This window comes from Zootoca vivipara, chromosome 8 (genome assembly GCF_965207765.1).
Source record: "Zootoca vivipara chromosome 8, rZooViv2.hap1.1, whole genome shotgun sequence".
Lineage (NCBI taxonomy): Eukaryota > Metazoa > Chordata > Lepidosauria > Squamata > Lacertidae > Zootoca > Zootoca vivipara.
The window spans coordinates 87,939,232-87,958,343 of record NC_142591.1 but is presented as its reverse complement, the minus strand read 5'-3'; the positions used below and the strand labels follow the sequence as shown (position 1 = coordinate 87,958,343).

General features: G+C 53.1%; 1 protein-coding gene across 2 annotated transcripts; it reads right to left on the bottom strand.

Annotated features, from left to right (window-relative positions):
• Nucleotides 1–3,297: 3,297 nt before the first annotated feature.
• Nucleotides 3,298–17,241, bottom strand: PUF60 (poly(U) binding splicing factor 60). Of its 2 annotated transcripts, XM_035102649.3 has the most exons (11): nt 17,189–17,241; nt 12,622–12,717; nt 12,123–12,212; nt 11,362–11,412; nt 9,055–9,216; nt 8,852–8,944; nt 8,133–8,346; nt 7,862–8,052; nt 7,414–7,558; nt 3,913–4,148; nt 3,298–3,724 (listed from the first exon to the last, which is right to left on the bottom strand). In XM_035102649.3, exons 1-11 carry the CDS (start codon nt 17,213–17,215, stop codon nt 3,425–3,427), a joined length of 1,605 nt encoding a protein of 534 aa, XP_034958540.3. In that variant the 5' UTR covers nt 17,216–17,241; the 3' UTR covers nt 3,298–3,424. The 2 variants fall into 2 exon arrangements, with proteins under 2 accessions (XP_034958540.3, XP_034958541.3); XM_035102650.3 differs by lacking the exon at nt 11,362–11,412.
• Nucleotides 17,242–19,112: the final 1,871 nt, after the last annotated feature.

Below are 19,112 nucleotides of genomic sequence, written 5' to 3'. Positions count from 1 at the left end.
GAAAAATTAGTCTAGCGAATCCCATAGGAATGCATTGAATTTTTTTTAATTTTTTTTGCCCATAGGAACGCATTAATTGAATTTCAATGAATTCCTATGGGAAACCGCGATTCGCTAGACGAATTTTTCGTAAAACGAATTCGTCTAGCGAGGCAACCTCCATTAGAAAAAACCTTTCATTAAGCGGAAATTTAGTTAAGCAGGGCATTCGTTAAGCGAGGCATCACTATATTAAAAAGCATGGGGGAGAGAACGGAACCCTGAGGCACCCCACAAGTGAGTGCCCAGGGTCTGAACACTCATCCCCCAACATCACTTTCTGAACACAGCCCAGGAGGAAGGAGCGGAACCACTGTATGACAGTGCCCCCCAGCTCCCAACCCCTCTAGACAGTCCAGAAGGATGTTATGGTCGATGGTGTCAAACGCCGCTGAGAGATCCAGCAGAACTAGGAAACAGCTCTCACCTTTGTCCCTAGCTCGCTGGAGATCATTGACCAGCGCGACCAAGGCAGTTTCAGTCCCATGGTGAGGCCTGAATCCTGATTGGAAGGGATCCAAATGGTCCGCTTATTTCAGGCGTGCTTGGAGTTGTTCAGCAACCACCCACTCAATCACCTTGCCCAAGAATGGTAAATTTGAGACTGGGCGGTAGTTGGCCATATTGGCTGGGTCTAAAGATGGTTAAGAAGCGGTTTAATGACCGCCTCTTTCAGTGGGTCTGGGAAGGCTCCCTCGTAGAAGGAAGCTTTCACCACCCCGTGGAGCCCATTGCCCAGGCTTTCCCGGCTCACTTTTATTAGCCAGGATGGGCAAGGATCAAGGAGACAGGTGGTCAGTTTCACTCGTCCAAGCAGCCGGTCCACATCCTCGGAGGTAACAGATTGGAATTGATCCCATATAACATGACTAGACAGGACTCTAGCACTCTCCTGCCCTGGCCCTGCTCCCACGGTGGAGTCTTCCTCCTTCTGAATCTGAGCGACTTTATCTGCAAAAAACTTTGCAAAAGCATTGCAGGAGATCTTGGGGTCCCTACCAGGCCCCGATGATGAAGGTGGTTCCGATAGATTGCGAACCACCTGGAAAAGTCTCCTGCTGCTGTTTTCTGCAGATGCAATAGAAACGGTGAAGACGGTCCTCTTCACCGTCGCCATTGCCACTTGGTAGGCTAGATGTTGAGCTCTAACCCGTGTCCGGTCTGATTCAGAATGAGTTTTCCGCCACCAGCGCTCTAGCCGTCTCAACGATTGTTTCATCACCCTCAGCTCCGGGGAAAACCACGAGGCTGTCCGGGCTCCATGCAATCGGAGAGGGTGCTTCGGAGCCAGGCAGTCAATAGCCCTGGTTAACTCCACATTCCAGCGGGCCACCAGGGAATCAGCTGAAAGACCATCAACATGGGATAAAACATCCCCTACCACTCTCTGGAAGGCAATTGGATCCATTAAGTGGTGGGGGCGGACCATCTGAATCGGTCCCACCTCCCTGTAGAGGGGAAGGATTGCGGAGAAGTCCAGTTGCACCAGGAAGTGATCTGACCATGACACTACTTTGGCCACCTCATGAGAAGAGAAGACTCCCTGGAAAAGACCCTGATGTTGGGAAAGATGGAGGGCACAAGGAGAAGGTGACGACAGGACGAGATGGTTGAGAGTGTTCTCGAAGCTACGAACATGAGTCTGAGCAAACTGCGGGAGGCAGTAGAAGACAGGAGTGCCTGGTATGCTCTGGTCCATGGGGTCACGAAGAATCAGACACGACTAAACAACTACAACAATACACTGAAACAGAAGCCATCAGACCCTTATATAGTGAGATATATGAGATAATCCAATGTCTCTATTCATGATAAACCTATTTTTAGCCATCTCAATTGCAGTCGTTAATAGTCATCAACAGGTTTACCACACCTATCAGCCAATCACCCATTCCCACCACCCTTCTGAGTAATACCCCTCCCCACCCTCTCACTATATATAAGGGTCTGATAACTTCTGTTTCAGTGTATCGGAAGAAGTGTGCATGCACACGAAAGCTCATACCAATGACAAACTTAGTTGGTCTCTAAGATGCTACTGGAAGGAATTTTTTCATTTTGTTTCAAACAATACAGTGGACGCTCGGGTTGCAAACGTGATCCGTGAGAGGCACATTTGCAACCCGCAGTGCCGTGTCTGGACACACGCAGGTCATGATTTGGCACTTCTGTGCATGCGCAAGCTCCGAAACCTGGAAGTAACCTGTTCCGGTACTTCTGGGTTTAGCGCGGTGTGCAACCCGAAAACGCACAGCCTGAAGCGTCTGTAACCTGAGGTATATTTGTTATCATTCTACCTCTTGCCTCAAAGCAGCTCACAGAATGGCAACTTAAAAACAGAATAAAAGAAACTTGCTGCTGCCCAGGTTGGGGAGGGGACACTTCAGAGCAAAGCAGCAGGAAGGAGACACAAATGCGCCCTCCCCCCAGGTTGGGGGAGGAAGAGGGCATGGAAGAGGCACATCCACTTGGGGAAGAGGCAACCCCAACCATGGCCATGCAGGCACTTGGGAGCCTAGTCTTCCATCTTCCTTTCCATTCTTCTTCCTCAGCAGGGGTTGGCCTTCTGTACATTTGACAACTGTAGCCTTGCATTGCATATATGTTTTCTACCAGCAAAGCCTGGTTGGGGGGACAGATCATTCTTTTCTAGGTGTTACTTTATTCTGCTGCTCTCACACCCACCTTGAGAACCTTATGAGTTTGCAATCTATCCTGTGGGCCAGCCTTCCACCAGCTTGTTGTCCTCTCCAGAGGTTTTGGACCTAGCTCACACCATCCCTGACCACTCGTCATGACAGCCAACGCTAAGGTGAACTGCAGCCCAAAACATCTGGCTGAGCAAAGCTGAGCTAGATGGTGCGCCTGCCACCTTCATTTCCCCCAGAGCGCTGTGGCTTTGGCCCTATGTGGCTCAGGGGCAACAGGCCTGCTCTGTAGGGGTAAAGGGATGCTGGCCACTACTGCTGCCACCATCACCAAGCAAGGGGTATGGAAAGAGGACCAGAATGTTCAACAGAAGGGTTCCTCATAATTGCCAGAAAGGGGGTGGGGTGGGGGAATGAACTGCCCCCTTTTTCTTCATTTCTACCCCCATAACTAAGTAAAAGTGGCCCACTCACTCCTTTCTGGCCATCTGGTAAAGGGGAGGAGAGAAAGACAGCATGGGAGGGGAAAGATAAAGAGCGCGCGCGCGCAAAGTCTCTTGCCACTGGGAAGGGAATGCCCACCACCACCACCACCACTCCAGCACAAAGGTTTTTCTCCTTGCACTTTTATCCGAAACTACAAATACATGACAGGAGCAAGGGATGCTGGCCCAGAAGCATCCCTGAACACAAAAGGGGTTGAGGAGAACAAGAACAAAGTCTCTCTGGAGCAGAGTTCATGCGGAGAGGTCACTGTTGTCAAATCGCTCCTGATCATACACCTCGGCCACCACCTTCCGGCCAGCAAACCAGCGGCCGTTCAGCGCCTGGATGGCTTTGTGCGTCTCAGAGGCCATGGAGAACTCAACAAAGATCTTGACAATGATTTCAGCATCCTCCTCCTCGCCCTGCTTCTCTTGGTAGATGATGACCCTGTTGACAGCCCCAAACTTGCCACACTCTTCTGTCACTTCCCCTTCCAAGTCATCGTCAATGTCTTTGGGGTCGACCATATTGCGCAAGACCATCACAGTTGACTGCCAGGAGAAAAGGAGAGCAACACATCACAACTCCACACTCTGGGGTGGGGAAATCATCTGGGAGCTGGCTCCCCACACCCCAGCCAAAGGGTGTGCCTCCTGCATCACCTTCCTGTCCCTTCTCTGCCCAGCCCCAAGGCAGAAAGCCAGGTGCAGCTAAGGTCCCTGCTCTGGCCCCAACTCACCTCCTGCTTCCGAAGCAGCTTCTGCATGACCATGTGACGGGCGCTGCTGCCAGAGATGCTCATGTGCTCCTGCTCACTGAGCATTTCTGGCCTCTCAGACTCCTGGAAAACTTCCTCCTCTTCCTTCTCCTTCTTTACTTCTAGCAGCCCCAGTGTTGGGGGGCTGGCCAAGATGGGGTTCACCACACCCACCTGGGGAATAGTGACGGGAATGGGTGGGCGAGCAGGGGTCACACCTGAAGGGAAAGAAACAGACCAAGGCATGAGCTAGAGCAGTGCCAGGCAACTCATATGCTCCAGGACCCACCCACCCTCCCTCCCTCCCTCCCTCCCCTAGCCAATGAGCAGGGCATCCAAAAAGCGGGAGGCCAAACACCACCAGGGAGAATGCAGTCATGACAGCTGCTGGGAGGGAGCTCTGATTCAGGAACATACCAAGCTGCCCTGATACCAAGTCAAGGCACTAGATCCATCCAGTTCAGGACTGTCTACACTGGCTGGCAGCAGCTTTCAAGTATTTCAGGCAGGGGACTCTTTCAGTTCTAACTGGAGATGACAGGGATTGAACCTGGAACCTTCTACATGCAAAGCAGCTGCTCTACCACTAACTGTTATACCTCTTTCTCTGCCCAAGATCTTGGACTCCTTCTCTGCCAGTCAAGAAAGACAATACTGGGCTATGTATAGAGCCGTGTTCTGACTCTATAAAGCAGCTTCCCAGTCCTCCTGAATGCAGCCCTGCTCAATCAGATCAAGCAACCAGTTTTTCAAAGAAATTATACTGCTTTGCAAAATCACAAGGCAGGCATACACTCCATGACGTGCAATATTTGTGAAGGTTCAATGACCATCATAGCTTATAGTCACTGAGAAAGCTGGCCTACACCAAATCTTATATTAAAGGAAATGTGGTCATTACTATGCCTTCTAACAGCGAATTCCATATTCCAAGAAGTCCCCTTTTATCTCTGCTGAACCTACTACCAATGCCTCTTGCTAAGGTAACCTAAATTATTATTGCAAGGAAGAAAAACTGCTCTCATTCCACTTTCTCTATGCCATGAAATGATTTCAAAAAACCCTCATATGCCTCCTTGCTCACATTTCAATACTACAAAGCCCCAAACATTTCTTTTCCAGCTCTACAGTATTTTGTTTGTGGTAAGGTAACCAGAGTTGTACACAGTGTAAATGAATTACTATCCCATCATCTACAAACATGACTTCATTGCTCACCCCTATCTCCAAGCCAAGGAAATGCACAGAGCAAGTTTAACAGGTGTGGGCAAAGGGAGAAAACACCTGGAACTGAGGTGGCTTTGAGATTCTCCCCAGAATTGCAAAGGCTACAAAGTACCTCAAAGTTGTAGCATGGGATTAACAAGTACTTCTGGAGGTGCATGAAACTGATGTGCTGCAAGCCATCTGGGGAGAGGGTGACTGCAAGAAATTAGTGACTTCTTGCACTAGGCAAATGCATCCCCTGACATGATCTGTCCCCGAAATCAGGCTTTGCTGGTAGAAAATATATATCCAAGGCTACAGTTGTCAAATGTACAGAAGAACAACCCTTGCTGAGGAAGAACCAGCATGGCTTCTGCAATAAGAAGTCCCATCTCACCAACCTTTTAGAATTCTTTGAGAATAGTAACAAATATGTAGATGGCTTTCGACAAACTTCCTCATCAAAGGCTCTTGAGAAAGAGGTCAAATCCTCTTAGGCATTATTTAACTAAATGGTATAAAGACAGGAAGCAAAAGGCAGGAATTACCTGTTTTCACAAGGAACTTAAGGAGAGCCCTTCTGGAAAATAAGAAAGGCCCGTGGAGCACACAGCATGCTGCTCTCAGTGGCCAGCCAGGTGCCTCTGGAGGCAGAGCCCACAGTGCTCTCCCCCTCTGAGATTCCCAGCAACTGGCATTTAGAAGGATAGTGCTTCAGGCACTGATGGCAGAACAGAGAGCCATCATGGCCACAGAGCCACAGAGCATGGATAGTAGCCTCACCCACCATTATTTGGTCTAGATCTTTTTAGTGGCCAACACAACATTTTGTGAGAGCAAATAGCATAGTTTTAACTATGCACAGTATGAAAAAGTACCTGAATCTGTCCTAAACATGCAACTTCTTTGGAAGGCCTCACTGGGTTCTGGCATTACGTGGCTAGAAGAAAACCTTGTCCTTCCCACTTCTTCCAATTAATGCATGCCTTATACACTTCTATGGTGTTTCCCAGATTTCTCTTTCCCCAGACTGCTCCAGCCCCTTGGTCATGTTGGTCGCCCTTTTCCCTGGTATTTTATGATATACAGTGGTAAAAAAGTACTTTTATAAGCCAACAAACCTCTGGCATCTCTACAATATCCTTTTGAAGTGAGGCCACCAGAACTGGACACAGTCTTCCAAATGTGGTCACACCATTGATTTTTGTAACATTATGATATCAATGGTTTTCCTTTCAGTTCCTTTCCTAATGATCCCTAGCATGGAATTTGCCTTTTCACAGCTGCCACACACTGGGTCAAGCTCTTCACTGAGCTGTCCACTGCAGCCCCAAGGTCCTGGTTCTGGTCAGTCACTGCCAGTTCAGACCCCAATTAGCCTATGTATGAATTTAAGATTTTTTGCTCCAATGTACTTAACTTTCCCTTTGACTGAACAGAATTGCATTTGCCATGTTAAAACCCATTTAACAATTTGGAGAGATCATTTTGGAGCTCCTCACAATCCCTTTTCATTTTAATCAACTTGAAACATTTGGCATCACCAGCAAACAGCCACCTCACTGCTTGCATCTAACTCTTATGAGTAAGTTAAAATGCACCCATCCCAATACTAATCCTCGGGGGACTCCACCTCCTACATTGGTTCTACTCTCTGCTTCCTGTTCCTTAATGAGCTACAAACCTTCCCTCTGACCCCATGACCGCTAAACTTATTCTGGAGTATTTAGTGAGACTTTACCAGCAGCTTTTCCAAAGGTTCAATGCACAATGTTGACTGACCACCTCTATCTATCGGCTTGCTTACACTTTCAAAGAACTCTAAAAGGTTAGTGAAACTTTACATGTCCTGCTTGAGTCACAATAAACACACCGGCTTTCATGAGCAATGTGAGCAGCGTTTAAGCAGCAGAGAAAAGGGCCATTTCAGGAAATCAAAACCAGAACAGCCATCATACAGAGATGCTGTGGATGCCTCATTTTGAAAAGAACATCATGGAACTGAAGCAGGTGGAGAAAAAGACAAGCAAGATGATGAAGAGGCTGGAGTATCTTGCTTAGAAGGTTGTTGGCTGCCCAATGAAATTAAACTGGCAGCAGGTTCAGGACACAAAAGGAATGACTTCTCCACACAACACACCTATGGAACTCCTCGCTGAGGGCTTTAAAAAGAAGATTCAACAAATTCAGGAAGGAGACCTCCAGCTGCCAAATGCCAGGGCCACCCTCACCTCCACACCCAGCATGTGAGACTTTCAGCACCCTGTTTCCACTCACCTGTGATTACACCTGGTGCTTGGGCAGCCATCACAGCCTGCGGCAAAGCGCCCAGGGGCTGTGCTAAGGTCAGTGCCGGCGTCACCAGCCCTGGAGTTGTTAATGTGCTGAGGACGGCAGCTCCTGTCACACCTGCCACAGCTTCCTACGGAAGGAATGGCAACAGCACCACATCAGACCTGCCCAAGGAGCCCCGGCCCTCCTTTTCCAAGCACCCAAAGAGGATTGAGGGGCCCACAAACTGTCTTCAGCGCCACACCCACCAGCACTCATAGCAGGCCGAAACAAGAGAGTCCAAGCAGGTCGCTTCAGCCCCTAGAGATGCTCTAGGCAGGTACAAGCATGTGATGGAAGAGATGTGTGCCCACGTGTGCAACCTGTGCCTGCAAAACCCAGACCCCGGAGCAGCACACATGGCTCAATGCTCATGCCCAACTCTGCTTCTTACCTGAGCTGTGATCTTGGCTGTGGCAGCAGCGGCTGCAACTGCCGCTGCAGGGGGCAAGCCTCCTGGAGTGGCAGGAGTCAGGAGCGGCATAGGGGGTGTGACAGCTTTGCCCACTCGGAGGTACTGGCCCCCCAAGTCAAAGAGGTTCATGGACGAGACAGCATCTTGTGAAGACTGTGCCTTCTCGTATTCTGCAAGAGAAGAGGGCGATTGGAGGGCAACTGCCCCATACCAGAGTGGATTTTGCCCTCTCCGCTGAGAGCCCACTTACCAATGAATCCATAGCCCTTGTGCTTCCCTGTCGTGGGGTCCCGGGCCAACGTGCAGGACTTGATCTTCCCAAAGGCCTCAAAAACACTCTTGATGTCGTCATCCGAAAGGTCCTGGTGAACTGAGGCCACGTAGATGCGGTTGAAGGCCCGTGCCTCCTCCGCCAGCTGGTCGATGATGGGCTGGGCCTGGCCAATGTTGCTGGGCCTCCCCACCTGCAAGGAAAGGGCTTTTGTCAGAGGCGCAGGCGAGGCCTGGAGGGGAGCCTCTCAGGGACCACTGGCCTGGCTTGCCCAACAGATGCTCCTTGCCTTGAGGACAGACATACATGCCGCCCAACCAACACTCTCCCGACACTGCTGCACATGGCAGGTGCTGCACACACAATTCTGCAGGGAGCCCCCTAGAAGACAGTGCTGGGTACAAGCGTCTGCTTCCCTCTGGACAATAAGCAGGCAACTAACGGGCCAGAGGAGAGGGGAGGTGTGCTTGGAGGAGAGGGAGTCCAGCCCCTGCTGAAAATCCAGGTGGGTGGGGGCGGGCCCCAAAGCAGATTTCCAGTAGGGGGAGGGAGTCAGCATGGGGCTTCCACGCCTGCAGTCCTGTCCTGTCCTGGCAGGGAGAAAACCAAAACAAGTGAACTGAGAGGCAGTCAAATGGGGTGCAGCACCGCCCTGTCAGGGCCAGGGAGAGCTACCTGCCGGCACTTGTGTGCTGTACCTTGATGTTCCGTCCCCCCAGCATGACAGAGTTCATCTGCTCCAGGGCCAGCTGAGCAGCTTCAGGCACCTCATATTCCACAAAAGCAAAGCCCTGCATGGAAGGAGGGGGAGAGAGTGTTGCTCACAACCTATGCCAGGGCCCTTGTGCCGTGCCCCTCCTGAAGGGGCTCACCCAACTGGCTGCAGCACAGCAGCACCAACCTTGTGCTTCATGGTCACAGAGTCCCAGGACATGTCGATGCTCTTGATGGGGCCGAAGGGGGCAAAGGCCTGACGGATCGTGTCCTCTCCAAGCTCATAGTAAATAGAGCCCACGTAGACCCGGCACATGATGGCCAGAGCCCGCTGCCTCTGGGCTGCCATCTGTATCAGAGAGAAGGTCTGGCTGGTCAGCCTGGGGGGTAGGTGGAGGGGCAAGGACAGCTCTCCCCCAACAACCCCACTTTCCTTTCCCACTCCCAACACCCCCCCCAGCAGCAAAGGGAAGCTCCGAGTCTCAGTAGCCCCAGCCCACCCAAGCCATCTCATCTCACTCCTGCAAGAGGAACCTGCCACATCCTACTGCAGATAAAAAGGGGTCAACCACCTCCCATGGGGCAGCAAGAGATCCAGCTTCAGTCTTCACCTGACAAAAACCCTCATCCCCCAAGACAGGCCCCATCGGAAACAACCACCAGTCCACGTGAAGGGGACATCTCCGCTGCCTGCGCTCCGAAGCACAGGCTGCTGTCCCAAACACGGGCTGTAGACATGCGTCTCCCTGCCCCTCCCCACCACATACTGTCCTGGCTGGAGCCCTGAGCCAGACACCCTCAGCTGGCGTCCAATCCCTGGTTTGCCACCACCCAGCTGCTGGCCTGCAGTAGCACACAAGGCTACTGTGGAAACCCAGGAGGACCCTGAAGCAGTTGCACTCCCGCACTTGTGCATGGGGCCAGCAGAAGAAACTGCTCTCTGGGATCAGGTGGGCAGAGGAGAGTCCAGTGGCCAGGGACATGCACTGGCTGCCCAGAGCCACGTGGACTTTGTGCAACAGTCAGGGCTGCACTGGGGCTCCCAAGGGGCCCCACAATGCTTCTCTGGCAGGAAGGAACCTGCATGACCCAAGAGACCAAAAGGAGGCAAATAAGGTCTGCCCTGATCACTCCTTCCTTCATTGCTCCCTCCCTCCCTCTTTGGGACAGAGGCTGAAGACCATGCTAGGAGAGAACTGCATGGGTGAGGCAGTGGACAGCTGCAAGCCAAGCCTGCCTTCCCTATATGAAGTGAGCCTGTCTGGGGCCTGTGGGGCCAGCAAAGGGCCCCCTCTCTGGCATGGGGCTCCCAGCTGCAGACTAAGGAAACTAGAGCCACAGGGCAACCTCGAGGACCTCGTCACACCTCCCAGCATTCAGGAGCCAGCAGAGCAAAGAGTTAGGGAGAGATGCTGCATGCACTCGCAAGGGAAGCACGTGGGGTTGAGGACAACCAACCCCTGCCCGCCCCAGGACCTGCCACCTGGGCTGCCTGCTCTCCTCCCAACACAAGCAGGGAAGCGACGGGCAGCTCCTATGCGGTGCCACGGGTGGATGGCCAGGTGCACTGCAAGGCCGCCAACCAGTTACTTGCTCCCGTGGAGATCTTGAACCGCCAATGCTAAGCTAAACCCAGGCTCCCAGCCCCAGAAGAGCGGTCGGTACCCTCCGTCAAGTCGAGAGGCAGCCCTCAAGGGCACATCTGCCCTTCCGTGCTCAAATGCCGGACCTTTCAAGGGCTCCTGGAGGGCTCATTCTGACTTCTGCCTCCCTGTCCACCACGCAGCAGTAACCAGGATGCCTCAGCAAGCTCCACCCCCAGCCCAGCCCCAGCCCCAGCACAGCACACGGGCCTGGCAGGAATCCAGGCCCTGCCAAGCACTCAGGCTAACCCTGCCAGCCTCAGTACAGCAGGAGGAGTCCTCCTGGGAGCAGGCTCTGTGAGGTGTCTGTGCAGTGCTTAGACTCCAGCTACAGGAGCAGGGGCGGGTGCCCTACCAGCCCGAGCCCTGCGCATGGCGAGGCAGAGGGGGGACTGGCAACTGCCATCTCTCTCCCGCCCCCAGTAAACACTGTCCTAGCAGTGTTCTCCTGGGAGAGCAGTCCAACTTGCCCAGAGGGGCCTTCACTGCCCCAACACCCAGCAGCCAGGCCTCTTGCGTCCCGTGCTGGCCCACTGGTGAGTTACCTTGGCAGTTACTTTTAGGTCAGGACCTCAGCATCCCTAGAGAGGTGGCTCTCCCAGCTGCTTGGCTCTAAAGCTCTCTCGCTCTTTCTCTCTCTGCCCAATGCCTCCAATGGCCCCGGCTGCCCCCAGCCCACGGTCTTCCTTCCTCTGGGGAGCTAACACTTGGCCTGGGTTGGTGGGGCGTGTCCAAAGCAGGTGGGTATGTGGCAGGAGAGGGAGGGAGGGGGAGGCCACAGCTACGTCCTCCCCTGTGCTAGGCCCTGACTAAGACCAAGTGCCCCAGAAGAAGTGAATGTGTCTATTGACCGATTGTAAAGGTGAGAGAGGATCTCCAAAGCCCATTGTCACTGCTGCCATCTGAAAGACAGTAAAGACAGAGTTCAGTCTGTGGGAGCTGAGCATACGACGGCTTTTCGTCAAAACTCAAGTGGAAGAGGCCTCTCCTTCCTTCCTTCTTTCCTCCTTGCTTGCCTGCCGCTGCCGCCTCCACCTCCTTGCTGCACAGCCCCTGCCAGCCCCAGGGAGCGAGGGGGGTGTTTCAGGACAGGCGGGGCTCCTCTTTGACCCTCAACGGCTGCCTAATTGCAGGGAGGTGCCCCCACCCAGTAACCCAGAAGTGCCCAAAGGGCCTGGCCTCAGTGCCCCCACCCCCACCCCGTGGCTCTTGAGCAAGAGGGCTTCACCAGCACCTACAGACCCCTCTTGCACTATAAGGCGACTGCCACTCCCTACCCCTGTCAGTGTGAGGACGATGTACCCAGCAACCCCAGGCACCCCCTTCGAGGCAGGCCAACAGCAGGACTCCCAGCTAGGAGCCTAGCTCTCCTCCTCCTTCAGCAGCTAAGCTTCCCCTTCCCAGGCAGTGAGTGCAAGCAAGTGTGTGGGCCTGGGAGCTAGCAGAGGGGGGAGGGAATAGAACACACTCCAATTTCGCAGCGGAAACGGAAGCTAAAGTACCTGGCTCCAGTCACATCTCAGGGCTGTGCAGTGGCTCTAAGTGCATAAAGGGATCCACCTTGGGGGAGGGGGGAGAGGCAAAGGCAGGGCTTCCCTGGGTGGTGCCTCACCTGAAGGTTGGTGAGCTGCTGCTGTTGGTGGGCAATAGTCTGCTTCACCAAGACACTCTTGATGCTCTGCTCCATTGCATACTTCTTGGCCTGAAGGGGATACAAAGCCCAGAGTCACAGAGCAGACAGCCACAGCGACAACAAACTGGGGCATCCTCAAAGCATAAGGCATTTCCCAGCACTGCAAGCACAGAGGACAGCCCCCTCCTCCTCCAGAGCCCACCTTCCTGAGACCAGTTCCCCTCCACCACCAGGTTGGTAGTCAGTGGCTGTTGCCCAACGCTGACCGAGAAGCTCAAGACTCCCCCCATCACCTTCAAAGCTATTGGAGTCGTTTGCCAAGGGGGCCTAGACCCAAGAAGTGGACATCTAGGGATGGAGGAGCAGACTAGCCCCTGGCCTTCTACTCCCCATGAGCTGTGATGCTTTCTAGCCTCATTATGGCTAGCCTTGAGAGGGAGAAGCATGCAAGCTGGAAGGCCCCTACTGGTCCACTCACCTTCTGAAGAGCCTCCTGCTGCTCTGGGGTGAGAGGAGGGAGTCCCAACTTGGCTGCTGTGCTTTGTCCATTTTCTACCTTGATGGTCTCTGTGCCCTGCAATTAAAGAGACACTCATAAAAGGCGGCCAGGCCTGAGCAGTGCTGCAGGGAAAGTCTGTGCTGCTTCAGCAGGGAGAGCAATGAGAATACAGAGGGAAAGTCTCTGAGCCTCCCTCAGAGAACCCAGCTTTCTTCTTCCAGAAGTGATTGCCCACCCCATCCCAAAAAGCTGCCATGTGATCCCCAATGTATTGCCATTGTATCCTCCCCACTGCTGCCACCCTCTTTCCAGGGCGCCTCTGAACAAGCTCTAGTTCAAGGATGCACACATGGCCCCATAGCCCAGCAGCAGTACTCAGAAAAGACCCACAGTAGTACTCAGAAAAGCTCAGAAAAGGCCTCTCTACATATGCTGTAATGCAGCAACTGAAACACCCAAAGAGGCCTCACCAGGCAAACACTTGTTGGAACAGCAAAGGAGGCTGCAGTGCACAGAGCAAAAACATTTCACTTTCATATAAGAGCTGCACATAGCCGGTGGAAGTTTCCAAACCACTCAAGACAGAGAGAGATGCTGGCCATTCATGTGGCTGCTCTACTCACTTCTGGGGCCTTCACCCAAATTGTTCAGCACATGTGGCAACCCTAAACATGTAACCAGATCCAGGAGGAAAGGAAGTGAGTGGCAATCTACAAAACACCTTGTCTTCAAGACACACAAGGGATCCTTATGGAGCAAAGTAGCATGCAGAGAAGGGGGCTGGCGTGGTGGCCCAGGTGAGATGGAGGCATGCAAAGTGTTTTGAGAGAGATGGGACAGAAGCTACCTTGCAGAACACCAGAAGCAGCTTCAGATCAAGGGAGACCACTGATCCACCTACCGTGTTTCTCATATTTTAAGGCATCCCCAAAAAATAAGCCATGACAGGATTTCTAAGGGTTGGTGAAAAATAAGACATACCCCGAAAATAAGCACTATCGCAAAGCCCCGACCGAGCGAGAGGCGAAGGCGCGGGACCCAGCAGGAGCTCCCTGCCTGCTTCCCCGAGCCGTAGCGCATCGGGGGACAGAGCCGAAGATCGGCGGGCGCTCCTTGCTGGGCTTGACAAGCCCGGGAAACAGCGCCCGCCGATGTTCGGACCCGTGCTGTGTGACAGGCAGGGGTGGGGGGAAGCGGAGATCGTTCTCCGCTCTCCCCCCACCCCCGCCTGTCACCAAAGATCGGCGGGCGCTGTTTGCTGGGCTTGACAAGCCCGGCAAACAGCGCCCGCCGATCTTCGGCCCTGTGCTGTGTGACAGGCGGGGGTGGGGGAGAAGCGGAGATCGTTCTCCGCTCTCCCCCCACCCCCGCCTGTCACCGAAGATCGGCGGGCGCTGTTTGCTGGGCTTGACAAGCCCGGCAAACAGCGCCCGCCGATCTTCGGCCCTGTGCTGTGTGACAGGCGGGGGTGGGGGAGAAGCGGAGATCGTGCTCCGCTCTCCCCCCACCCCCGCCTGTCACCGAAGATCGGCGGGCGCTGTTTGCTGGGCTTGACAAGCCCGGCAAACAGCGCCCGCCGATCTTCGGACCTGTCCTGTGTGACAGGCGGGGTGGGGGGGAAGCGGAGATCGTTCTCCGCTCTCCCCCCACCCCCGCCTGTCACCAAAGATCGGCGGGCGCTCCTTGCTGGGCTTGACAAGCCCGGCAAACAGCGCCCGCCGATCTTCGGCCCTGTGCTGTGTGACAGGCGGGGGTGGGGGAGAAGCGGAGATCGTGCTCCGCTCTCCCCCCACCCCCGCCTGTCACCGAAGATCGGCGGGCGCTGTTTGCTGGGCTTGACAAGCCCGGCAAACAGCGCCCGCCGACCTGTCCTGTGTGACAGGCGGGGGTGGGGGGGAAGCGGAGATCGTTCTCCGCTCTCCCCCCACCCCCGCCTGTCACCGAAGATCGGCGGGCGCTGTTTGCTGGGCTGGACAAGCCCGGCAAACAGCGCCCGCCGATCTTCGGACCTGTCCTGTGTGACAGGCGGGGGTGGGGGGGAAGCGGAGATCGTTCTCCGCTCTCCCCCCACCCCCGCCTGTCACCGAAGATCGGCGGGCGCTGTTTGCTGGGCTTGACAAGCCCGGCAAACAGCGCCCGCCGATCTTCGGACCTGTCCTGTGTGACAGGCGGGGGGGGGGGAAGCGGAGATCGTTCTCCGCTCTCCCCCCACCCCCGCCTGTCACCAAAGATCGGCGGGCGCTCCTTGCTGGGCTTGACAAGCCCGGCAAACAGCGCCCGCCGACCTGTGCTGTGTGACAGGCGTGGGTGGGGGGAAGCAGAGATCGTTCTCCGCTCTCCACCCACCCCCGCCTGTCACCGAAGATCGGCGGGCGCTGTTTGCTGGGCTTGACAAGCCCGGCAAACAGCGCCCGCCGATCTTCGGACCTGTCCTGTGTGACAGGCGGGGGTGGGGGGGAAGCGGAGATCGTTCTCCGCTCTCCCCCCACCCCCGCCTGTCACCAAAGATCGGCGGGCGCTCCTTGCTGGGCTTGACAAGCCCGGCAAACAGCGCCCGCCGACCTGTGCTGTGTGACAGGCGGGGGTGGGGGGGAAGCGGAGATCGTTCTCCGCTCTCCGCCCACCCCCGCCTGTCACCGAAGATCGGCGGGCGCTGTTTGCTGGGCTTGACAAGCCCGGCAAACAGCGCCCGCGTGCACTTTTTAAAAAATAAGACATCCCTCAAAAATAAGCCATGTCGGGTTTTTTTGAGGAAAAAATTAATATAAGACATGACTTATAATATGAGAAACACGGTAACTCAGTATGGCCTACCCTCACAGGAGGGCAAAGGTTAGACAAATGTATGACTTGACTGGGAACTTGAAAAGGTGTGAGGAAAGTGGTCCAGGAGAATTTCCTTAAAGACCTTTCAGATCAACTGAAAGAGATTAAGGACAAAAACAAAAGGATGGTAGGTAGACTTTCCTCTTAACAAAGGAGCAAGAGGCAGCCTTGGGAGGGACCACTAACAAAAGGACTAACAAGTGAATTGATGCAGTATTAAGCAAGTGGTTCCATCTAATCTCACCTACCTATCTACACCCCTTTTATAAGCACCTGAGCCAGGCACAAGCACATCTTGTGGCAATGACTTAATAACATAGGTGCAACCTGCAAAATGCCACTGATGCTAAAAATAGCAAGTTGGAGGTACATTTATACCAGACTGCCACAAGAATGCTCCTGCAGGATTAGTCTATGAAGCCCATATTGGCCTTACAGAGGCAGATGCCTCTTCTGGGAAGTCTGCAAGCAGGATTTGAGCACAAGCGCTTTCTTCCCTCCTGTGGTTTTGAGCAGCTGGTATTCAGAAGCATTGCTGCCTCTGCTTGTGACTCTCTTAAAGCCAAACCGGTCCAAACATCATTTCACTCCTTCAGCTGTTCTGTGAAACTTTCCCACTGTTACCACGTTATCACTGCTTGGGAAGCGACATGCCTGTGTTACAGCACCACAAAAGGAGAAAAAAGAGCAACCTACAGCATGTGTGGTAACAGAAAGGGATAGGACCTGCCATGACAGTTTGCTCCAGTTTGCAACTCTTGCAGGTGCAGACAGGGCTGGAAGGGGGGTCAGCACACAAATGCACAGCAAATAAAGGGGGGCCTGGAGAACAACAGCTTAAAAACATAGAATTCTGGACCAGCACAGCATCCTCTTCTCACAGTGGCCAACCAGCTGCCCCCAATGGGAAACACGCAAGCAGGACACTGCCCCCTTATGTGGTTTCCAGCAGCTGGCATTCAGAAGCACTGCTGCCTCTAGGACCCAGCATAAGCATCCTGGCTTGCAGCCATTGATAGACCTCTCCTCCTCCGTGAATTCGCCCAATCCTCTTTTAAAGCCACCCAGGTGTCCAGCCTCGCCTCCTGCGGGAGTGAGTTCCGTAGTTTCCGCTGCTGCTCCTGCAGATGGCAAGGGGGCTTCTAGAGCCGGGGATGCCGCCAGCAGCAGATAAGGGGGGGGGGAAGCAGGAGTCAAGTCCCGCCATGCCCCTGGGAGGAAGCATTTCCTCTACCGCTACGCGAGGGGCGGGGGTGAGAAGCGCGTCTTCCGTTCCCCCACGCCAGGAGAGGCCACGGAAAGGGCCGCTCCTCCCGAGGGGCCGGGATCCCTTAGCTGCGGCAGTCAGCGCCAGTCGGCGAGCGCCCTCCAGATGCGCATGCGCCAAGAGGTCTCCTCCCTCCCTCCCTCCCTCGAATACCCCGGAGCGCTAGCTCTCCTCAGCGACTGGGAGGCGAAGAACTACGCGCCCCATCGGCCGCGGCAACTGCGGCCCCGTGAGCCGGGCGGGAGAGGGGCGCGGGGCATGCTGGGGGATGTAGTCCCGCCATCTCCCACCGCGCCCGCTACCCGCGCCGGGATAGCTCTGAGGCTCAAGCGGGGGCACTTCGGCGGCGGCACCCCCGCGCCCCGAGCACAACGACGAGGTCTTCTCCGCGCCGCCGACCCTCCTTTCCGCCCGCCTAGCCCTCACCCGCCGCCTGAGGGGCGACTAACTCACCAGAGAGATCGCCGTCGTCGCCGCCATCTTCCCCGACTCCTCCTTCCCCGAGTGCGAGGCTCTCGCGAGAACTAAACTGCGCGCGGGAAAACGGGCCAACCAACTTCCGTTTCCTTGGGGTTCTCTCGCGAGGGGGGCGGGGGCAGTGACGACACAGGTTGGAGACCGACCGTCTGAGAGCGCAACGGCAGACGGGGAGAGCGGCGCTCCGTCACCCCGGGTGGCCAGGCTCCCGCTCCGAGACTCGGAACCGCGTTCGATATTTGTCTCAGCGGCAGCTCCTGACTCCATTTCGCATTTTCCCGCGCAAAGACAGGCCTTCGGTCTCCGATAGGACGGGAAACCAGGAAGTCCCGCCTCCAAGTGATGTTTTTGACAGATCGGGGTGCTCTCGCGATAGCTGGAAGGCTGCTGCCACGCCGCCTCGCTGTTCCCCTGCGGAACTCCCGGCCTGTTGGCGTGAGGCAGGAGCCGGCCCTGTCGTCTTTCCGCCATTCGCTGGAGGCTTATAACAATGTTTTCCTTTTTTTAAAAAAAAAATAAGTTTTTATTAAATTTTATATTCAACACATTAATCATATCAAAGAAAATACAAAAAAGCAAAACACCCCCCACCCCGGGTCTTCCCTCATCTTCCCCTTCTGGCTCTTTGCGACTTCTGCTTAATTTTATCTTATTTTTCATCTTTGAGCGGAGTGCTCTTATATTCCTATCATTTTTATACCAAATTTCCTTCCAGATACAACATCTTACATTTAATTAATTTTCATATTTTTGTGTCTTAACCTTTGCTCTTGTTTTCTTCGTTGTGTTTACTCAAACTCTGCTACTGAGTCCATTTCTTTACAGTATTTCTGTAGATACAACATAAACGATTCCCAGTCTTTTTAAAAGTCTGTTTGTCTCTTTCCTGAGTTTCGCCATTTCTGCATACTCCTTGAGTTGAACTTGCCATTCTTCTTTTGTTGGTATCTTGTCATTTTTCCATTTTGGGGCCAGTAGCCGCCATTGTAGCATACATGAACAATTTCTTCCGCTCTTTTGGTACTTCCTACCCTATGATACCTAACAAGAAAGCTTCTGGGGTGTTTTTAACAAAAGTTATTTTAAACATTTTCAATTCATTATACTGTATATCATTTCCCAATATTTTTTATTACAATTCCACCACATGATAAAACGTACCTTCTTTCTCTTTATACTTCCAGCACTTATTTGAACTTGTTCTATACATTTTTGCAAGTTTAACAAGAGTCATATACCATCTATACATCATTTTCATGTAAGTCTCTTTCAAATTATATAAGCAGTAAATTTTAAATCCACTTTCCATAATTTTTCCCAATCTTCCATTTGTATATCGTGACCTAAATCTTCTTACCCATTTAATCATTACACATTTAGCCTCTTAATCTTTAGTTACCCATTCTAGCAATAAATTGTACATCTCCAATATTTTAGTGTTGTCATCTACGATTTCTCTTTGAAATCTAGATAAAGTGTAATTAAACCCTTATTTTTATCTTTTTAAAATACCTCATTTATTTGGAAATACAGTACTGCAACCGGTCATTGACATATTCTCGGATCTCTTCAAAATCTTTCAATTTTAATTTCCCTTCTGTTTCTGTTAATAGATCTCTAGAAGTGAGCCATTTTTCCTTCATGTTAATTTTTTTAATTGATGTTGCTTCTGTTGGAGACAACCACCAGAGAGTCTTTTGTTCTAATAAGTCCTTGTATCTTTCTCAAACTTTTAAAAGTGATCTGATTATAAGATTATAGAATCCTTTATGCACTTTCCCTTTATCATACCGCAAGTACGCATGCCATCCAAAACTGTTGTCATGTCCTTTTAATTATCTGTATTTTCTAATTTGATCCAGTCCCGAATCCAAGCAATGCAAGCAGATTCATAATATAA

Coding starts and splice junctions, on each gene's coding strand:
- PUF60 (XM_035102649.3), bottom strand. CDS start 17,215: ATGGCGGCGACGACGGCGATCTCTCTG. Junction 11,413..12,122: donor AGCAGCTCACCAACCTTCAG/GTGAGGCACCAC, acceptor ACTGTCTTTCAG/ATGGCAGCAGTGACAATGGG. Junction 8,945..9,054: donor CTGTGACCATGAAGCACAAG/GTTGGTGCTGCT, acceptor CCTTCCATGCAG/GGCTTTGCTTTTGTGGAATA.